Source organism: Spermophilus citellus (genome assembly GCF_964194105.1).
Source record: "Spermophilus citellus genome assembly, chromosome: 4".
Lineage (NCBI taxonomy): Eukaryota > Metazoa > Chordata > Mammalia > Rodentia > Sciuridae > Spermophilus > Spermophilus citellus.
The window spans coordinates 54151913-54171882 of record NC_138185.1 but is presented as its reverse complement, the minus strand read 5'-3'; the positions used below and the strand labels follow the sequence as shown (position 1 = coordinate 54171882).

Below are 19970 nucleotides of genomic sequence, written 5' to 3'. Positions count from 1 at the left end.
TGAGTTACATGCACAGCCCCTCTACAAAACCTGTTAATCCAAGGGTCTTGCCATCATTGTGCCCCTTAATCAATACCTGGAGGTTAACAAGCTCTCACTGTGAGTTTATTGATTAGAAGGATGAATGGATGAGTGGGTGGGTGGGATGATGAATTAATGGACAGTAGAACAGGAAGTCAGATAGATAGGTGGATGGAAAGAACAAAATATGGGAAGATGAATGGATAAATTCACAGGAGGACAGGTAGTCAGATAGATGTGTGGATGGGTAGATGAATGGATAGAAAAGGGATAGAAAATGGGTAGATAAATAAAACAACAGGTGGTTGGAAGGATACATGAATAGGTAGATGGGAGAATGTGTAGATAAATGGACAGAAAGACCAATGGTTGATTGGATAGACAGATGGAGATAGATGGATGATTTGTGGAGGGATCACTGGTGGTCTTCCTTTAGCAGGACCCATGTTTTCCTTGTTTAATTGTGTCTGTCTCCCTGCTCCTCCACCTCAGGGCCAGCTTGCCAAAAGCCACTGGGCTCAGGCAGGGGACCTGACTTGGCTTGCTTCTCTGCCCAGGTAGATATGTTCTCCTATGGGATGGTGCTCTACGAGTTGCTGTCGGGACAGCGTCCTGCACTAGGCCACCACCAGCTTCAGATTGCCAAGAAGCTGTCCAAGGGCATCCGCCCCATTCTGGGGCAGCCAGAGGAAGTGCAGTTCCATCGACTCCAGGCACTCATGATGGAGTGCTGGGACACAAAACCAGAAAAGGTACGGAGGGGAAGGCGGGCACAGTGCCTGGGACCTGGGACCTCCTGTGCTGGTGGCAGAGACAATGGCAAATGTGTGAATGGCTGCCCACCACCCTTTACTAAGAACAACAGGCAAACTTCTCTGATCACCTCTTCTATAGAGAGATATTTAATGCCCCAACATACCAGTATCATTTTGTGTATTATTCTCAGGAAAAATGAACTTTCTTTTGAATTTTTCAGATTTGGGGATATTTGCATAGACTTTATTGGTTAAGTATACCCAATCCCCAAACCCAAAATGCTCCGAAATCCATAACTTTTGAGCACCATTCAACATGTGTGTCAATTCCTTTACAGTAACATAACCTCTAATGCAAGAGCAGAGGGAATCTAAGTATCTCTTTGTAAAGTAATGGGGGGAATGGTTGCTTGTGAGAAGCAAGGTTCACAGTATAGTGGTAAAGCTATTTTATTATTCATAGGGAGAAGCCCCACGTTTCAAGGTTAAATTTATTTATCAAATGAGGCAGAGCTAGTTTAATGTACTGAGAATAACCCTTCACATGAGTGTACATCCTCAGGAATGGCATGAAATAGTTGGGGTTAGGCTGACCTCACCAGCTGAGCTCAAGATGCTTGGCCAATGGTGACCCAGAAGCCTAACTGGGTATGTTTCTGGTGCCCGAGATCCTCTGAGCCTCTTGTTAGGATCTGGTCCTGAACGACAAATTCCCTCATGCCCACCTGACTTGAGACAGCAGATCTCATGGGCAGAACTGGCATGGACTGCTCATGACCAAAAGACCTCTGTCCCTCAGCGCCCACTGGCCTTGTCCGTGGTGAGCCAGATGAAGGACCCAACCTTCGCCACCTTCATGTACATGCTGCCCTGTGGGAAGCAGACGGCCTTCTTCTCATCCCAGGGCCAGGAGTACACCGTGGTGTTTTGGGATGGAAAAGAAGAATCCAGGTAACCCCCGGATGCCTGTCCTGTCCTACTGGTATTGGGGTGTGATTGGAGAACAGAAAATCAGTGATGACCACAGTGAGCGTTGTTTAATGGACAGTGGGTAAAAAGACTTTGTGAGAGTCCATTCAAGAGAGCAGGAAGAGAGAAAACTGAATATGTGCAGACACGCGGTACAGTTTTACGGTTAAGAGAGGCAGAAAAGGAAAAAAGGATGGTGTGTTGGGAACACAAGTCAGGGAGAGTTTGCTTTGAGAGGAAGCCGTTTGCAGCCTGGTGATGCAGGACATTAAGTGATGTTGCAGTGGGCAGTGAAGTCACTGCAGAGTGAGAGGAGGGGACCCAGAGCCAGGTAGGAGGGTCACCCTGCAATAGGAAGTCCAGTAGTAGCTCCTTTACTCAATGAAGTGGCAGGAAGAAGAGAAGCAGTGGGGGAGGTTGTAATACTCCAGAAGGAAGGAGAGAGTATGCGACAGGCCTGGGGAAGTCCAGGGTGCCGCAGGGTGGTGCTGAGGCCTACTTCAGGCTAGAGGTCCTGGGTTTGAAATGAGACCCACCAGCCTGGTTATGTGACCTTCCCCAGCTTGTTCCGCTTCTCAGATTGCAGAAGGGGCGACGAGGTGGTTTTCAGCAGTCAGGGTTTTGTCAGGCACAGGAGCAGGGTGCCTTCAAGGAAGTGATTATATTACAGAGAAGGACTTGGGACCTAAGTGAGGCCATAAACCAGGGAAGGCCAAGGGTCGTGGTAGAGTAAGAGAGACTTGCAGGGAGTAATGGTGTGAGGCGGAGTGAGCCGACAAGCCAGGAGGAGGTGGTCAGACAGCAGGTGCTTGGCAGGGCTTGGGCAGGAGGGACACAGCAGCAGCAGCAAGATCTGGAATGCAGCCTTGGGCAAGGGTGGCTGGGATAGAGGGGGAAGAGACCACTGAAGAACAAGCAGAAGGTCCCAGGACACAGAGGCCAGGGCACGAGAAAGGAAGTGTCAAAGACAAATCTCCGAGAAGTCACCATCTTGTGCGAGAACCTTCAGTCTCAGCCAGTGTGTGTTGCCTCTCACTTACCTAGTGAGACATCTTCACAGGTGGCAGTAGCCTTCTGATGAGCCCTGTGGCAAACATATTCAGGTGCCAAAGTCAGGGAAGGCCAGACAAAGTGAAGCCTGGGTGGTAATGAGACCAACGGAATGGACTTTGCCATTCTCTCTGGTCAGTCTGGGTGCCATGTGCATCAGATTCTATGTCTCTGGGACAGAGGGTTGTGACATAGACACACACTAAAAAATGGTGCCTTAATGAAGTCATTCTAAAAAGGACGGTGACTATACCATCCGTTGGGATACATTCTAAGGATAAAATAAAAAGCAATTTTTCAGCCAGGCATAGTGGCACATACATGTCTGTAATTCCAGCACCTTGGGAGGCTGAGGCAGGAGGATTACAAATTTGAGGCCAGCCTCAGCAACTTAGCAAGGTCCTAAGCAACTTAGTGAAATTCTGTCTCAAAATTAAAAAAAAAAAATTAATTTTAAAAAGGACCAGGGATGTGCCTTAGTGGTAAAGTGCCCCTGGGTTCGATCTCTGGTACCAAAACAATTAAAAAAAAAAAGCAGTTTTGCACAGCTGCCCTCCAGCCCTCCTTATCCACTGATTCAACGAACTGCTGAGGGAAAATATTTTTTTAATTGTATCTGCACTGAACATGTATAAACTTCTTTGTGTCATTATTCCCTAAACAATAGAGTATGAGCATTATTTACATAGCATTGGCACTGTAGTATTGTAAGTCATCTAGAGGATTAAGCTCTGTGGGAAGATAGTATGAAAATATTTTGCCATTTTTTTAATAAGAGACCTGAGTGTATGGAGACAGTGGATCTCGGAACCAATTCCCTGTGGATACAGAAGATGACTATGTATTACACTGTCTTCAGTAATGACATTTTTGGTGGTGGTGTTATTGTTATTCTAACATATCGTTGTGGTTGTGGGGTAAAGTTAATGAGAAATTATGTTGTTGTCATTGGAAACCGTGATTTTCAACATGAGCTAAAATGGGAATGGGATGTTAAGGTAAGTAGAAACCTTATAGTTCTGAATTGAAATTGCATGGACTTGGGAAATATTTTGGTTTGGTGCCCACTGAAGAGACCTAGAAACAATAAGCAACCAAATACCCATGAACCACGAGGACCAGGTAGTGAGTGGTCTCTAAGTAATGAAGAGAAGCAGACCTCAGAGGAGAAATGGCCAATTCCAGGTCTGGGCTGGGACATGAACCTGGGACATTTGACACATGAGAAGCAAAATGTCCTCAGAGACTTCTGAGATATTCAAAGGGATTCCGGAGCCAACCTGTCCTGCTGGATGGGCCCCGCTCCACACACCTGGGGATGCTTTCTTTATCTTCTTATCTTGTACACACAGTGGGGTATTGGAGATAGCTCTGCTCAGGACACAGAAAGCTCATTCCCAGAGGGAAGAGAGAGGCCTCTTTGTTGACCTGTGAAGGTTATTGAAAGCTCCCCACCAGCCTGAAGAAGGACAAGCTCACAGGAAGGGAGGAGGGCTTCCGGCCAGATGCACAGGGCAGGGAGCCTGGAGAGTCAGGGTGGAGCAGAACTTGTGATTTATGCCTGAATTACAGAAGGAAAGGAGGCCGGAGGAAAGAAAGGGCAAGCTGATAAACACAATCCACCTGTGACAAAATTCTGACTAGAAGGAATAGGGGTATAACATTTATTGTTTTCCATATTTCAATTTTTTTTCCTAAGTAAAAGCTATTTACAATGTGAGGGAAAAGACTGGAGAAAATGTGGACAAATATTACTCTGAAGAAAGTTTGGTTTGCTGTTTTGTTCGCCCATTCTTATCATCTGCAAATCAGGTGTTATCAGTCAAAGATGTCAAGGTTCCCAAAACATGGCAGCAGGAAACATCTTACAGTGTGGATTCCTGTTCACTAGCTTAACTTGCTCTCTCAGATTGGGGAGGAAAGCTGTGTGATCTGGGACGCATAACTAACTGCCTCCCCGACTTCACCTCCTCTTCTGTACAGAGGACATAGGGGATGTCCACCCAAGATGTCAGGGAGGCAGTGGTGCTGGGACTGTCAGGCCTCTTCAGCCAAGGTCCAGCTCTTGTAAATGACTGCTCACTACTCTCAGAGCGCTCATGACAGGGACACGTTTGGAGACTCTGCACCAGGCTACTGTGGAATTCACCCATCTTGTCTTTAGCTTTGGCCTTGTTACTCAGCTCAAGGGACCACCCTTGTGGGCACAGTCTAGCCATTGAGAGGGCAGTGAGTGGTCTGGGTGGAAGTGCCTTTTCTTCATGCTGGGAACAACTTTCTTAACCCTCAAAAGTCATTAAAAAAAAAAATCAGGCTAGGGTTTTGGCTCAGCAATAGAGCACTCACCTAGCATGTGTGAGGCACCAGGTTCAATCCTCAGCACCACATATAAATAAATAAATAAAAGGTATTGTGTCCATCTCAACTAAGAAATACATATATATATATATATTTTTTTTTTAAAGTCTTTCCTCCTTTGGGAATGTCCTTTCCTTGCAATGTTCAGGCATCGCTACCAAGCAGGCAGAACCCAGGCCCACCCAATGGCATAAAGGGGGGACCTTGACCTCTCAGATGTGCCCTAGTTTCCAGAGGCAAATGAGGCCCAAAGGTGATGTCCTCCTCCAAGGTCATTATATTACTTGGAAGAATATACCAAGCATGGGTGAGAGAGGCGGCCCGTTGGCCACGGGGAATTGACCACATGTTGTTGCTGATCACAGGAACTACACGGTGGTAAACACTGAGAAAGGCCTTCTGGAAGTGCAGAGGATGACCTGTGCCGGGATGAAGATGAGCTGCCAGCTCAAGGTCCAGAGTTCTCTGTGGACCGCCACTGAGGTAAACGTCTACCTACAGGGCCCCCCCAGAGCAGGCTCTACCAGGGTGCAGCCTTCAGGGGAACTAGATACATAAAAATAGAGGATGCCCACATCAAGGTGACTTTCAGGGAACCCCAGGTCATCCGCAGGCCATCCTCAGAGCAGTGCCATCAGCCCCAAGGCAGCAGCAAGTGAGCAAGGAGCTCAGCCCCACCTGCTGCTGGCAGCCAAGCTCAGGTGGAGAGTCAGGTGTAGACTCAGCAGGAGGAGAAACCCAGAAGGTTGGTGACATGTGCTGGTTCTACATGGCACATCCTCTAAGCTCTACAACCTTTTTCCTTCACGTCAGGGGAACCACTGGAAGGCCAAGGAGCTGTCTTCTAAAAAACTCTGGGAAGAAATACCCCAAAACAAATGCTCTGAAGTTATGGTAGGGGATAGGTTGCTGCCATCTTTCTATGTGATGTTTGAAAATATGTTTCAAATACAGACCAGATATTTCCAAAATAGTCATGTCACTTAAGCCTTGTTCATTTCAACTTTAAGAATTTATCCTAAGAAAATAAACAAGACACACCCACACACGGAGAAATCTATAAGAATACTCATGCCGATATAAGTCATAGTAGTGAAAACTTAAGAGTTTCTCTGACAACAGATTTTCCAAATTACAGTACACCGGAGTGACAGGCCATCAAGAGGCACTCCAACATCATCCTTCACACAGGAAGTAAGAACGAGGGCTCTGCCTTGGCGTATTGTCATTGTATTGTGATGCCACTTTTGTCAGTACCACATACATACACAAACATCCACGGAAGACCCACAGAGGTGCTGTGTCCTACAACCCCAAGAGTAATTTCCTCTAAATAATGGATTTGGGGCAATTTTATTATCTTCTGGACTATTCTGTATTTTTCAAAGTTTCTACAAAGAGCAGAAATATATAAACAATCAACCAGAACCCAAGTTAGTTTTTAAGGAACAAAGGAGATCCCTGAGGCCAAGCGCACCCTGGTAGGAAATGGTAGTCCCTTCTGCCCGGGGTCTCACAGTGGGCTCGTCTGTCTCTGCAGGACCAGAAAATCTACATCTACAGCCTCAAGGGCATGTGCCCCTTGAACACACCCCAGCGGGCCTTGGACACTCCAGCTATTGTCACCTGCTTCTTGGCCGTACCTATTATTAAAAAGGTGAGTGGGGGGGCAGTGTGCGAGCCTCTGACTTTCCCTCCCTGTTCAGGTCTGCCTCCCACCTGTGCTGGACTGGGGAGTAGTAGAGCCACACCCTCTTGGATCACCTAGCCCTGGGCACATGGGCTTAGTCCACCTTAGAGACACTGGTGGCTGGCTATCATTAGCATAGAAAGCCCACTGTCCCCAAGCAAATGCCACAAACCCTGACTCAGGGGAAGTGATTTTGGAGCAAATGGTGCAAGCCCCCAGATGCACATAGGCCCTTGTGATGGCAGTGACATCAGGAATCTCTTGGTCAGTACCAGTAACCATGTCCCAGCAGGTCCAGCTTCTCACCTGTAGGGCAGCCAGTTCTGCTCCCCTCTGTCTGCCTCCTCTCAGCCTCTCACTGTCCACCCCAGACCTCAGTTCTTCTTTTGCCCAGGGTGGCCTGGCAGACTCATCTCCTCAAGCTTCCAGGCCTGACCAAATGGTGCTCTCCTCAACCCAGGCTCAGCCAGCTGTGCCACACCTTGAGCTATCTAGAGACCCCCCACCCCGCTGGCTTCCGTGACCCTCCCCACACTGCAGCACACTGTGCTGGGACCTCTCCCTCCAGCCTCTGCCAGGAACAGTCTTCCACACACACCTCTTCTATACTCCCTCCTATTCAGTTCTCAAAATCGCAGGGGCCATGACCCTCCGACAGAAGCTGTGCTGTGTGAAAGGCAGCTGCCTGGCTTCCCCAGGTTCTGTGGCCCTCTTGGGATCCAGGCACTGCTCAGGCAGTTCTGACTCCTCCCCAGGGACCTGTTTGATTCACAGACACACTTGCCAATGCATGCATTTCCTGGTGTCACTTATTAAAACGTGTTGACTGTCATCATTCCATTCCAGTGTCCTCATCTGTAAAATGGGGATATCAAGAGATAGTGAAATGGATCTCTGGGCTTAACGTTCCCAGAGCTCTAGGCGGGTGCACTTGGAAATTATGTTATTACGACCCCCTGACAGTTGCAAAATATATGAGTTCTCTCCACCCTGCTCCAGTTTCATTTCTTTAAAAATGAAGAAGAAGAAGAAGAAGAAGAAACAGGTATTAAATGAACCTCAGGATCATTTATGACTGTGGCCCCGTGCCTAGGGCTGGGCAGCTTGGCCTGTACCAGAGCACAGGAGAGCAGGACACAAAGCGTTATTGAAGGCCATCGCTGGCCAGAGCCCCAAGCCAGGGTGCCACCTCCCACACGACCAGGGGGAATAAAGCCGGCTCTGTGCACAGCCTCCTGTGAGGGGTGCCCGCCCTCTCGGAGGCCGTCCTGCCCGCGGCCACGCAGGGCAGACCCCTGCATTCTTGCACGTGCACGTTCTCACCCAGCCAAGACGTGGCATTCACCAAATGGGCCAGGCTGAACCAGGACTGCAGATAGAACTGCAAGCCTGTTTGCCTTGGCCGCTTTCTAAAATCCTTCCAAAAATCCCGAAGGTGGATTTTGATAAACTTTCTTCAAGCTTCTTTCCCTGGATGTTGAGTCCCAGGCCAGTCACTCGGTTACCTTGGACAGCCCAACCCCCTGACTTGCCCTGACTCCCAACAAAGCTGCTTTCTGCCGCTCACCCTCCCTGGCAGGCGGCCTGGATCCTGCTGCGTCCTGACTCTGCCTTTGTTCTGTGGAGCTCTGCTCACCCCTGCTGCCCTGGGGAAGCCTGGGGTGGGCCCATCATTCAGCACCATCCCTGCAACATCGACCTCTGCCCAGAGACCTCTGCTGGGTGACTGCAGAAGAGGTCATGCTCCACTGCAGGCCTGGGGGAACCCTAGAGACCCCATCAATGTCAGAAGTCCCGTGGGCATTTCAGAGGAGGAGTCAAGCTGGAAATCAGGCCAGGACATACTTCTAGGAGAGAGTTGAGTTGGGAGGGATTTCTTCCAGAATGAGTTCAGCAAACATGTATTATCCACTTGAAGAGAAAACTCTGTGGAGTCCCAGGGCCACAGAGATGGATGAGACAGCTCTTCTCTGTGCCAGGCCAGTGCCCAGGGGACAGTGGTGGGCACAGGGACGTGGTCTCTGCTTTCATGGAGCATGCTGCCTAGCGTGGGCGGACCCCCAGGATGCCTACAGCTCTGTCATGTTATTAAGTAGTGTTCCTAGGAGGAGGGCACCATGCTCTGCCTCTCAGGGAGGTTTTGGTGGCCTCAAAGGAGAGTTAGCTCCCTGCTGCTCATGCTGCAGGAAGCTAGCCCCAGCAGGGATGGGTACGTGGTCCAGCTGACATCCACCCGCACTTAGTCATGTAGGCCCTGCTCCTCTGCTGCACATCCTTTGCCACATAGGAAGGAGTGTGGGGGTGGCTCTGCTGGGCTAAGGCTGCACCTTCTCTGGACCCTAGCCTAAAGCTTCTGCTAGCAACCCCAGCCTTTCTGGGTGCATTAGTGGAAATAATGTGCCCACCTGGGGCAAATATAAAATGAGTCTGGTTTGCATTCTCTTTCCTGGAATGGGGGGACCAAAAGGCCTCATGCGTCCCTGTCTCCTCCCCACAGAATTCCTTCCTGGTGCTGGCTGGCCTGGCTGATGGCCTTGTAGCTGTGTTTCCCGTGGTGCGGGGCACCCCGAACGACAGCTGTTGCTACCTGTGCTCCCACACAGCCAACAGGTCCAAGTTTGGCATCCCTGACGAAGACACACGGCAGAACCCCTACCCAGTGAAGGCCATGGAGGTGGTCAACAGTGGGTCCGAGGTCTGGTACAGCAACGGGCCGGGCCTCCTTGTCATTGACTGCATAGCCCTGGACATCAGCAGGCGGCTGGAGCCCTATGCGGCCCCCTCGGTTGTCATGTCAGTCGTGTGCAGCTCAGATTGCAGGGGGGAGGAGGTCGTCTGGTGCCTGGACGACAAGGCCAACTCCTTGGTTATGTACCATTCGGCCACCTACCAGCTGTGTGCCCGATACTTCTGCGGGGACCCCAGCCCCCTCAGGGACGTGTTTCCTGTGCGACCCTCAGGCCCGGAACCCCCGTGCAGCCACACAACCAGCCTGAAGGGGCCCGATGGGGACTGCATCGCAGACGTGAGCATAATGTACAGCGAGGAGCTGGGCACGCAGATCCTGACCCATCAGGACTCGCTGACCGACTACTGCTCCATGTCCTCCTACTCCTCTTCCCCACCTCACAGGGCCACCAGGTCCCTCTCCAGCCTGCCCAGCTCCCCAGCCAGCTGTTCCAGTGTTCCTTTCTCCACTGACTACGAGGACTCAGACAGGCTGCAGGAGCCCGGTGCTGCCTCCGACAGGTCTGAGCACGACCTGACCCCCATGGACGGGGAGACGTTCAGCCAGCACCTGCAGGCTGTGAAGGTCCTCGCTGTCAAAGACCTCATCTGGGTCCCCAGGTAAGTTTCCTGGTGGGGGCGGAGGGTCGCCATCCTGTGCTGCCACCGCTCTTGCTTTGGGGATGAGGCGAGCAGAACCCTGTGGCTTCCTTTAAAGATAATGTCCAGACCCACCAGGGCCTATTCTTCCAAGGATTTGCTCCCTCAGTTTTGGAATCTGGAGTGATCTCCTTAGCAAATCTTAGAATGGCCACAGAGAAAAAAGCTCATCTGCCCACTAGAGAGTTTATGGTGCCCTGAAAGGAGAGCCACGTCAACTGTGATTGGGTTTCCCGCTGGGAACGGTCTTTATCTGCTTCACAGGCCGTACCTTCTCCGTAACTTAAAACCTTAGCAGAAACTGCACATTTGTTACTTGGCGGCCATGCCTTTCAGCACACAGCGCCATCCCCCCAGAGAGCACCGCCAGCCATGCGCAAACACTTGCCCCTCTTGGTTTTGGTTTCTTAGGCGTGGCGGAGATGTTATTGTCATTGGCCTGGAGAAGGATTCAGGTGCCCAGCGGGGACGTGTCATTGCTGTCTTAAAAGCCCGAGAGCTGACTTCTCATGGGTAAGGCTGAGGGAGGGGCTTCTGTGGGATCCAGGGGAGCGGTGTAGGGAACCTGAGGCCCCACCCCAGGTCCTGTAGGACAGCCTGATGTCCCTCCTGCCCTTCTGTTCCCACAAGTAAACACCATCCACCAACATAGCCACAGGTAGAACAGGAACAAGATGGGGTCCTCCAGGCACCTCTCAGGAGCTCAGCAAAACCAGTACATGGAGCATTAGCCACTGGCCAGGGCCATCTTCTTCTGAGTACCCAGTGTACCTGTAGATCAGGCACCTTGCTGTTGGGGTGGGGGGCATCTCCAGGGCCAGAGTCCAACTGCAATTGAAATAGGGATCTCTCCAGGCGATTCAAAGCATCCTTCCTGCCAAGGAGGAGAGCCCTGCCAGAGGTGACCTTCCTACCCATTCAGCACCAGGCAGGGCCAGATGACACAGGCACACTCTGCTCTTTGCATCTCCAGCCTGGGGGCATGACTCTGAACAGGCATGTCTGTGTCCACCATGAGGCTGTCAGGGCGGGAAGGCCTGTCCAGAACATGGTCTCCACGGCAAGACTGGCGCAGGACTACAGTTTCTAGTGATGTCTGCTTCCTCACTTTGACTCTGAGGCCCCACATGGTAAATCTCCCTTGTGAGAAGCCCCTCCATTCAAACATATTTGTGTGGGCACATGTGGGTGTGTTTGTGCATACACACACACATGCACACACTGGAACACTTCCACGTCACATTGGTCCTGTTTCTATGCAGTGAGAGCAGAAATCCACAGGCAAGGGTTTTATTGCATCTGGAGCATAAGGGGCTAGAGAAATCCCTTTCAGTCTGTTTCCCCCAGAGCATGACTATGACCAAAGAGACATCCATGGCAATTCTACTCCCTTGTCCACCAACATTGAGCTTTCTCGGTGAGTCCTGGAGCCAGTGACCTTTGGTCAGTGAGTGCTTATAGAAGTGATATTGGGGTTTGATCCCCAGCCCTGGCTGAGATTTGGACAGAAGCCTTGAGCTGAACCAGTTCCCAGCTTGCAGGTTGGACTTCTGGGATCAAGTGGGTCTCCAGAGCCCAGCTCAGTGAACCTTGGAATTCCTGTCATTAGTGTCCCTTAAGTTTTACCTGGTATTCTTTTTCATATTCATCCCCCAAAGCTAGGTTTTTCTTAAAAGCCAGGTTATAGGGAGAAAGACCCTGGGCAGCAGCTTAAAGTCAGGACCTGGCAAGGCCACTAGGAAGTGGAAGGCTTCTGGACATCCTGATTTACAGAATAGACTCAGTGCCCAGCAAGGCACATGTACTGGTCACAGAAAGAGGAGACACAGATAGTACGTGCCTGGAGGTAGGCCACCAGCCCACAGAGAGACCACCAGCAGAGGAAGTCCATGGGGGAGCTGCCCACTGTGGCCCAAAAGGAAACTTGTGCACACACAGATCATGCACAAAACCAAAAAATTATATACAGTTATGACTGTGGGGCAGCAGGCTTTCTACCTAATGTATTACCCTGTGTCCTCCAAGTACATGGAAGTGCAGTGAGAGAAGGAAGAATCCCACTGAGCTTTTGGCAAGGGAATTGACAAGCCCAGACTCCACAGTGGGCCGTTCACCAGCAGGAGTTCGGGTCAGTGGTATTTTCTGAACACTTCAAGGTCTGAAGAAGGCACGAAAGGTGCTTGCTCTGGTGCATCAGTGGCCTTCCAGGGTCTTGGTCCCTTACAGATAATTTCCATTAGCATGAGCTGCTGCCCTCAGCCCCTCGGGACTCTTCATATAAAGCTCAGTCTCCAGGCTGCAACCATGTGGGAGCATCCAAGCACATCCCAAAGCCAGATGGGGACACACACAACCCCCTTAGCCAGCTCTGTCCACTCCAAGGTGTGCAGGGTGATTGTACTGTCCCCCACTAAGAGGGGACCCCTATGGGTTTTCTCAGACCCTCTTTCTCTGCAGGGTGCTGGTGGACGCAGCTGTGGTGGCAAAGGACACCGTGGTGTGCGGCTTTGAAAACGAGAACACAGAGTGGTGCCTGGCTGTCTGGAGGGGCTGGGGCGCCAGGGAGTTCGACATTTTCTACCAGTCCTACGAGGAGCTGGGCCGGCTGGAGGCTTGCACACGCAAGAGAAGGTAATTCCCATGGAAGGACCCAAGCGTGGAGCCAGCTGGCCCCAGGGGTGCCGCCTGAGCCCCCTGTCTGCAGCCCTCCTAGGATCCAGAGGACGGATGGAGTTCTGCCCTGAACCCTGTGCTGCTAAGTGCTGAGAAGCTACCGCCTGGCTGTGGTTTGGGAGTTCTCAGGTTCTGCGGGGCAGTTACCTGACTACCCTGTCCCCCTATTGATGGTTTTAGAGCCCGAGGGAAGACAGTGGGGTCTGGTCAGGAGGGGCCTCCTCCATCAGCTCCCAGGAGTGGGAGGGACCCCATTCGAGGCTGGGTCCCACAAAGGGGGGCCAGGCCTTCCTGGCATAATGGGCCCTCCCTGTCTCAGATGGAATTACACTAGAGCCTCCCTGTTGAGGAGCCGTTCGGGGGCAGGATGGGAGGAGGGCTGTGACCCCTGGCCCTTCCCCCGTAGAGACCCCAGTCACTCGGCCCATTTCCCAAGCTCAAGTCCCCAGAGTATGGGGCCCTGCTTGAGCGAGCTGAGATCAGGTATCTTTATCTGGGCAAAGTCTCTGTGTGAGAAACCCCCAGAAGGACCCTGGGCACAGAGAGTCGCCCAAGCTGGGGAATGAATGAGCTCCCTTAAGTGCCACGGCCGGAAAACCCCGTGCGAGGGCACCCGCTGGCCTTTACATTCTTCTCCCACCAACAAAAGGAAGGAGAAACCTAGTCAGCAGGATTTGCAAAGGGCCCTGTGTTTATGCTTAGTAAGATAAACTTGGACACAGCTGAGCACAAGCCCTGTTTGTTTGCACATGTTTATCACTTTAGCAAATTAAGTAATATCTTGGTGGTCAGGCCTCTGGTTGTGAAATCACATGGTATGGGGCTTCTACCAAATTATGTATTTGCTCAACATTTACTGCACACGTGGACAGCAGACTATGAAAAGTGAAATTGTTAACTGGGGATGTATGGGTACGACAGGGAGCAGTTTTGTAAATCGTATGCACCCATACCCCCATCTTTGCCAAGACTTGCCATTTGAGACTGCTTGACCAGAGTGGACGTCCAAATGTGAGATCACATTCCAGCTCAAGGTGATGAACCTTTCTCTAAAATTAAATTAGAAAAGTCCAACTTATGATTTGTGGGGTGTGCAGGCAGATGTGACTCCTTTTATCTGAAAATAAACAGACCTTCAAGAATGAAACCGCGGTCTCTTGTCTGTTGAGTGCTTGGGACAGCTACACAGCTGGGTCCTTCCCAGCTCACTCCCTGTCCCGGGTGGGAACGGACAGCCCGTTTTCAGCCCTCTGCTACCAGCTTGCAGGCTGCCTCATACCGGTGTCCATGAGCAGAGACAAAGACGGTCAGTCACAGGCCTGAGAAAACAAATCCCCCACTTCCCTTTACAAGCCTGGGCCAAGTCCTGGGGAACTGGAGGTCCATGCCTCCTGCCCACTCCACAGTCTTGCTCCATCCTGGCATCTCAGCATGGTCTTAGAGATCCCCATTCTCCCTCTCCTCTCCTCTCAGGGCCCCACAGCTGCCTAATTACCCCCCAAATGCAAACCAGATCTTGTATGTGCCCCACCCAGTGCCTGTGCCTTGTGTTTACTGCAGCCAGACTACTTTGCCAGAACACCATCTCTCCTCTACCACCCAACCTACCTCTCCAAACTCTCCTCCTGGCCTGGGTCCATGCTGTTGTGAGGAGAACCTACAGGGACCCTTCACACCATGGTTAGAAATTATGCAGAAAATGATTCATGAACTTAACTACATAAAAAAAAATAGAAACTTAAATAGAAAACTTACCACTAAGTCTGAAGGTGAGCAATCAAATGGGAAAAAATAGCAACAGAAATGAGAGGTGAATAGCTCACTTATCATGTTTGAAGCATCTGTACCCCTCAATAGGAATGAGAAAACCCAATAGGAAAAAAAAAGGTGAAGGGTGTGAGCAGGCAGTTGAATTACTAAGAAATGCAAACAGGCCCATAATCATTAAGGCTGGACCTCACCCAACTGTAAGCAAAAAGTCATGATATGGTGCCATTTACCCACACATTGGAAATATCAAAGGGCCAGCAATTATTTCTTGAGTATCTACTATCAGGTACTGTCATCATTACCCAGTGAAAATCACAAGAATATTGGGAAGCAAGAGAATCTGTATTGTGAGAATATTCTGTGAGACAAGAATATCTGCTTCCAAGAGCTCACTTCTCCTGGGCAGAGGTGGCTATGAACACACAGATGAAATCAAAGGCATGCTAGCCAATACAGTCAGGAAACTGGTAGCATACCGCCACATTTAACTGAGGCTGGGAAAGACTGGCATGTGGAGGTGCCATCTGAGACGGAGGCATTGTGTGGCGATCTCGGCAGCAGCTGAAAGGGGTCACATGTGCAAAGGCCCTGCAGTGGGACTGAGCTGACGTCTTGGAGGGATCATGAAAGTTGGTGTGGCTGGATCACGGTGAAGAGCGGAGCCCAGGGCCCACCAGGGACAGAATGATAAGTGTAGGTCTCCATCGAAACTACTGGCCGTTTTAAGCAGAACTATTAAACAATCTTTAAAAAGCACTTTGCTGAGTGGAGGAGGGACCAAAGAGGAGGAAGTCTATGTTTGGGGCCACCCATGAGAGGGTACTGTCACAGATTCTACCACAATTTGAAATGCACATACCCTTAGACTGCGCAGTTCCACTTAAGCATTTGATCCTGAAATATTTGTGAAAGTGCTCAAAAATATAGAACAGAGATGTTCATTGCAGCATCACTCCTGATGGCCCTAAACAGGAAACAACCAAAACTCTCAGGAGAGAAGTTATGAAGTTCCTGTACGTGCAACAGTGCGAGCAGCCTTTCCAGGAGGAGGCAGGGCTAACTGTGCTGGTCTGAAGTGCTCTCTGAGGCATAATAAGTATGTTGGGTTTCTAAAGCAGCTTGCAGTGCAGTGCTATTTACATTAAAAAAAAAAAAAAAAAGTCTGTAGAAGTACGTGTGCGTGTGCGTGTGCATGAGAACTATCCCAAAGGATGCCCGAGAACCTGGTGAACATAGGTTGCCTCTGGGGAGGAGAATTAAGGGCTCCTTAGAGGACAAGACCCTTCATTTTTACTCTGTACCTTCCCCCTTGCACTCTGAGTTGGACGGGTGCCGTTTCAGGGCAGTGATCCAGGCCGAAAGGGACTTCACCCCTGGACCCCAAGAAGGATGTGCCTAAGCGTTAGTCTCTAGAGATAATGAGGAATTCCCTCTGCCCCTCTCCTGGGTGGACGTCTCTCCCTAGGGAGGGTCTGAGATTCTAACAATCCTGCTGTGTCTGTCTGACCTTCGTGCTCATGGCTGAATTGTCACCATGCTGGCTGTCTTTGTGCTACAGGCACAGAGCCCCCAGTGAGGAGGATGGACACAGGAGGGGTCAGGTGTGAGGGGTTGGGGATAGTCAGCCAAGGCCAAGTAGCTCTGCCCCTGGTGAACCCTTGTCCTGCCAGGGGTGGTGTACAGCCCAGGTGCAGGGCCCAGGCCTTTGCCGACCGATAGACAACACCCACGTCTCCTCCCACCCACTGCCCTGCACCTGGAAAAACAGTGGCTTTTCTGACAACCACTCACCAGCAGGGATGCCACCACCTTCCCAGGATGCTGACTGCTCAAACCCATGGGATCTTTGCAATGACACCTGGGAAGGCTAGCAGACCCACCTTCCTGCTCAGCTCCTTCAGGGCTGGAGGGCTGCTATCCTGCCATTCCTCCTGCAGAAAGCACCGGGGAAACCCCTGAGGAGATGTGTGGACCCAGAAACTCCCCAAGGCTCAGGGGAAAACAGCAAGGTATGAAATATCCCCCGGCACCAGCAGGCTGCTGCCCTGGAAAGAGCCAGGGATTCCAGCAAGTCAGGCCCCGGGGTCTCCCACCTTTAAATGCCTGTTGATACTTGTATTCCAGACAGAACTGAAGAGTTGGCAGGGGGATCGTTAGTTATGATGACACTTTGACAATCGCTGTGGCAGAAACTGCTAGCTGCACCCTTCTGCTCAGTAACAGACTCTGATTTTGCTGGTACCTCTTCTCCCAGCTGACTTTGCAGGTGGGGTGGTCCTGAGGCTGAGCTCCATCCAGGAGGGAGATATGGATGTGTCCAGAATACGCTTAGGATGAGCACCATCAAGGGGAACTGAGGTCAGCAAGAGGCCTTTTGACCCTGTCCCTTGCCCCCCTCTTCCTTTCAGGCCACTCCTTGGGGTTGGTGATGAGAGGCACCCTTCGTGCCAACCTTGGCTGCCCACCTGCAGGCTTCTCATGACAATAATGGGAGGAAAAAAACCCAGTTTCTTGTTCAAGCCCATGTTTTTCAACTCTCAATAATGGCTTCTGAATGAAATTCCTAAATATTCAGATATATTTTCCATTAACCCAACCAGAGCCCTGGGAGTTAGCAAGTGAGCTGGCCCTAACAAACCTCTGTGCAAGTTCAGGCAGAGAGATCAGAGCCAATGATGGAGTGGAACGTGGTGGGGCCAGACGTGGCCCAGAGCTTAACTGGGCAGTAAGCGCAGGGTGTGGTATGGGCTGCAATTACTCCAGGGCAACAAGCAGTCATTTCCTCCCTACACCACAGCTGCAGAGGGGGCAGGGGTCTAGCCTAGTTGCTCAATCCCCAAATATAGGGTGCGATGGCTTTAATGTCCTGAGAGGTTAAGGCCTCCACCCTGGGCAAGCTGCCCCACCTCTGTGGCCCTGGCTTCTCCACAAAACAGCCACAGCTCTTCTTACTCCACTGAGAAGCCATGTGTGAGACAACCCCAGCCCAGCCCCCAACCCAGGGCCAAGACCCACTCCCTTATCCCCCATCCTGACACCCCCTCCCCTGCCTGGGAAGGATCCCCTGGGCAGCACGAGCTCTTGTCTGAAAACTACTTAAGGGAAATACAAGTGTCCTGTTGTGAAAGGTTCCACTTTATAAACCAAATCTGTGTCTTCAGAAGTACCGGCATGACTAACACCTGTGCTTGAACCAAGTTAAGGTGTAACACCTGTAAGAGTAAAGGAAGCCAGGCCCAGTGGGGAACACCTGTAATCCCAGTGGCTCAGAAGGCTGAGGCAGGAGGGTTACAAACTCAAGGCCAGCCTCAGCAATTTAGTGAAGCCCTAAGCAACTTAAGTGAAACCTTTTCTCAAAATAAAAAATAAAGGTTTGGGGCTGGGGCTCAGTGGCAGAGCACTTACCTAGCATGTGTGAAGCACTGGGTTGGATCCTTAGCACCACATAAAAATAAACAAATAAAATAAGGACATGCTGTCCATCTAAAACTAGAAAAATAATTTTTTAATAATAAAAAATTTTAAAAAAATAGAGAGCTGGGGATGTGGCTCTGTCATTAAGTGAGCCCTGGTACCAAAAAAAAAAAAAAAAAAAAAAGAGTAAGTGAAAGCTGATTGATTAGTGGATAAGATAACTGGGGTATTTCGAAGTCTCACTTGGGAATACATGTTTTGAAAAATGAAAGCGGAATAATGGTTGGAGTACAAATAAAGTAAATGTCCACTCTACCATTGGTGGTCTCTGCTACCAAGGCTGTCATCAATGCTGTTCCAGATGGTCAAGGTGCATTCCTTGGTCCATGGTGGTCAGTCATTGGGTGGGGAGAGGCCATGTAACTAGTGCAGAAAATGAGTGTTGAGGGGAGGGCACTCATTTTCCCTCATAGCCAGAGCCCTGCATTTCCTGTATGAGACCCCAGGTTGCTCCATCCCTCTGCCCTAGAACCACAGCATGAGTTGCAGTGTCTTCATGGCCCATGTCCTAGAAAGATGACCCACATGCCCCCAGACAACCTGCCATGGATATGTGTCAAGAGTAGGAAGTGAAGCGGTGGCTGGGCCCATGGGGATTAGAAGGTGCTGTTACCTGAGCTCCCCCAGCCCATTCTAACTGGTCCGTGCCCGCAACCTGCCACCAGCCCTCCACGCCAACACCACCCTGCACACACATGCCGTGTCCCCTGCTCTGTCTTTCCCATACTAGGAGTTTCTCAAGGAAAATGGCAACAAGGAGAGGTCTGGATGGGCAAAGAGTTCTCATCCTAGGAGAGCCGAGGGCAGGGCAGGGCCCAGAATGCCCACTTCTCCCTTTACACAGGCTGCTGCCTCCTGCACAACTGAGCTGTCTCAGGAGGCACTTGGTAAATGCTGGTGTCCCCGTGTGTTCTGCTGGCTCTGCTGCCTGGATTAATGACTGTCATGAATATCCCCTTTGACACTTGTCCCCACATGCTCCTTGGCATCCCAACTTCCACGTCTCTGTTAGCTCCATCAGCTCTGGGATATACCAGCCACCATGCTCCCAGGAGGTATGGTCCCTCAGAGTACTTGGTGGGAACAGGGCACTCCCAGCTTGCACCAGGGACCCCATCTCTGCAGCACCAACATTCCATCAGTGTCTATGTCCCCTGCTGACGAACAAACTCTTTAACTAGCTCAGTGCACAGCAAGCCCCCTGTGGCCGTGACCTGGGCCCTTATTGTCACTCTCATACTTTGGGGAAGTTGGCAATTCTCTACTCCAACCCCAATGGCCTGCCACTTTGTAGCTCCTGGGGCCTGTGTTAGTCAGCTTTCCATTAATATAGCAAAATACCTGAGACAATTCATTCATAAAAGAAAAGGCTTTTTTAAACTCATAGTTCTGAAAGTTCCAGTCCAAGTTTGGGTAGACCAATTGATCTGTGCCTCTGGTGAGGCGCCAGATGTATTGGCAAGGAGTGCACAACACAGCAAACTGCTCAGCACACATCCCAGCAGGCAAAGAGAAAGACTGGATGGGCCAGAGACCCAAAGATATCTTTAAAAGGCACCACGGTAAGACCCAAGGATCTTCCACTAGGCCCCGCCTCCTAAAGGTCACCACCTCCCAATAGCACCATCCTGGGGACCAAGACTTGTACACATAGACCTTGAGGGACACTTACTCAAGGGCCTCAGCTTCCTCATCTGTAAAATGGGAAGATTCAGTGGAGGATGACTTGGCACAGTGAGACACAGCAAGAGCTGTGAGTGTCCACTTTCATCCAACCCTGGAGCATCAATAATCTGTTTCCTTAGTTTCATGAGCTTCAGCTG

General features: G+C 50.7%; 1 protein-coding gene across 2 annotated transcripts in view; it reads left to right on the top strand.

The window, feature by feature from the left end:
• Positions 1–14044, top strand: part of LRRK1 (leucine rich repeat kinase 1) — a 171160-nt gene extending 157116 nt beyond the window's left edge. For both annotated transcript variants that reach the window (XM_081289694.1, XM_081289695.1), the window contains exons 28-34: positions 579–773; positions 1576–1727; positions 5519–5636; positions 6694–6810; positions 9341–10191; positions 10642–10743; positions 12688–14044. In XM_081289694.1, coding sequence (XP_081145820.1) covers positions 579–773; positions 1576–1727; positions 5519–5636; positions 6694–6810; positions 9341–10191; positions 10642–10743; positions 12688–12865 — 1713 coding nt within the window. In that variant the 3' untranslated portion in view covers positions 12866–14044. The remainder of the gene's footprint in view (positions 1–578; positions 774–1575; positions 1728–5518; positions 5637–6693; positions 6811–9340; positions 10192–10641; positions 10744–12687) is intronic.
• The last annotated feature ends 5926 nt before the right edge of the window (positions 14045–19970 follow it).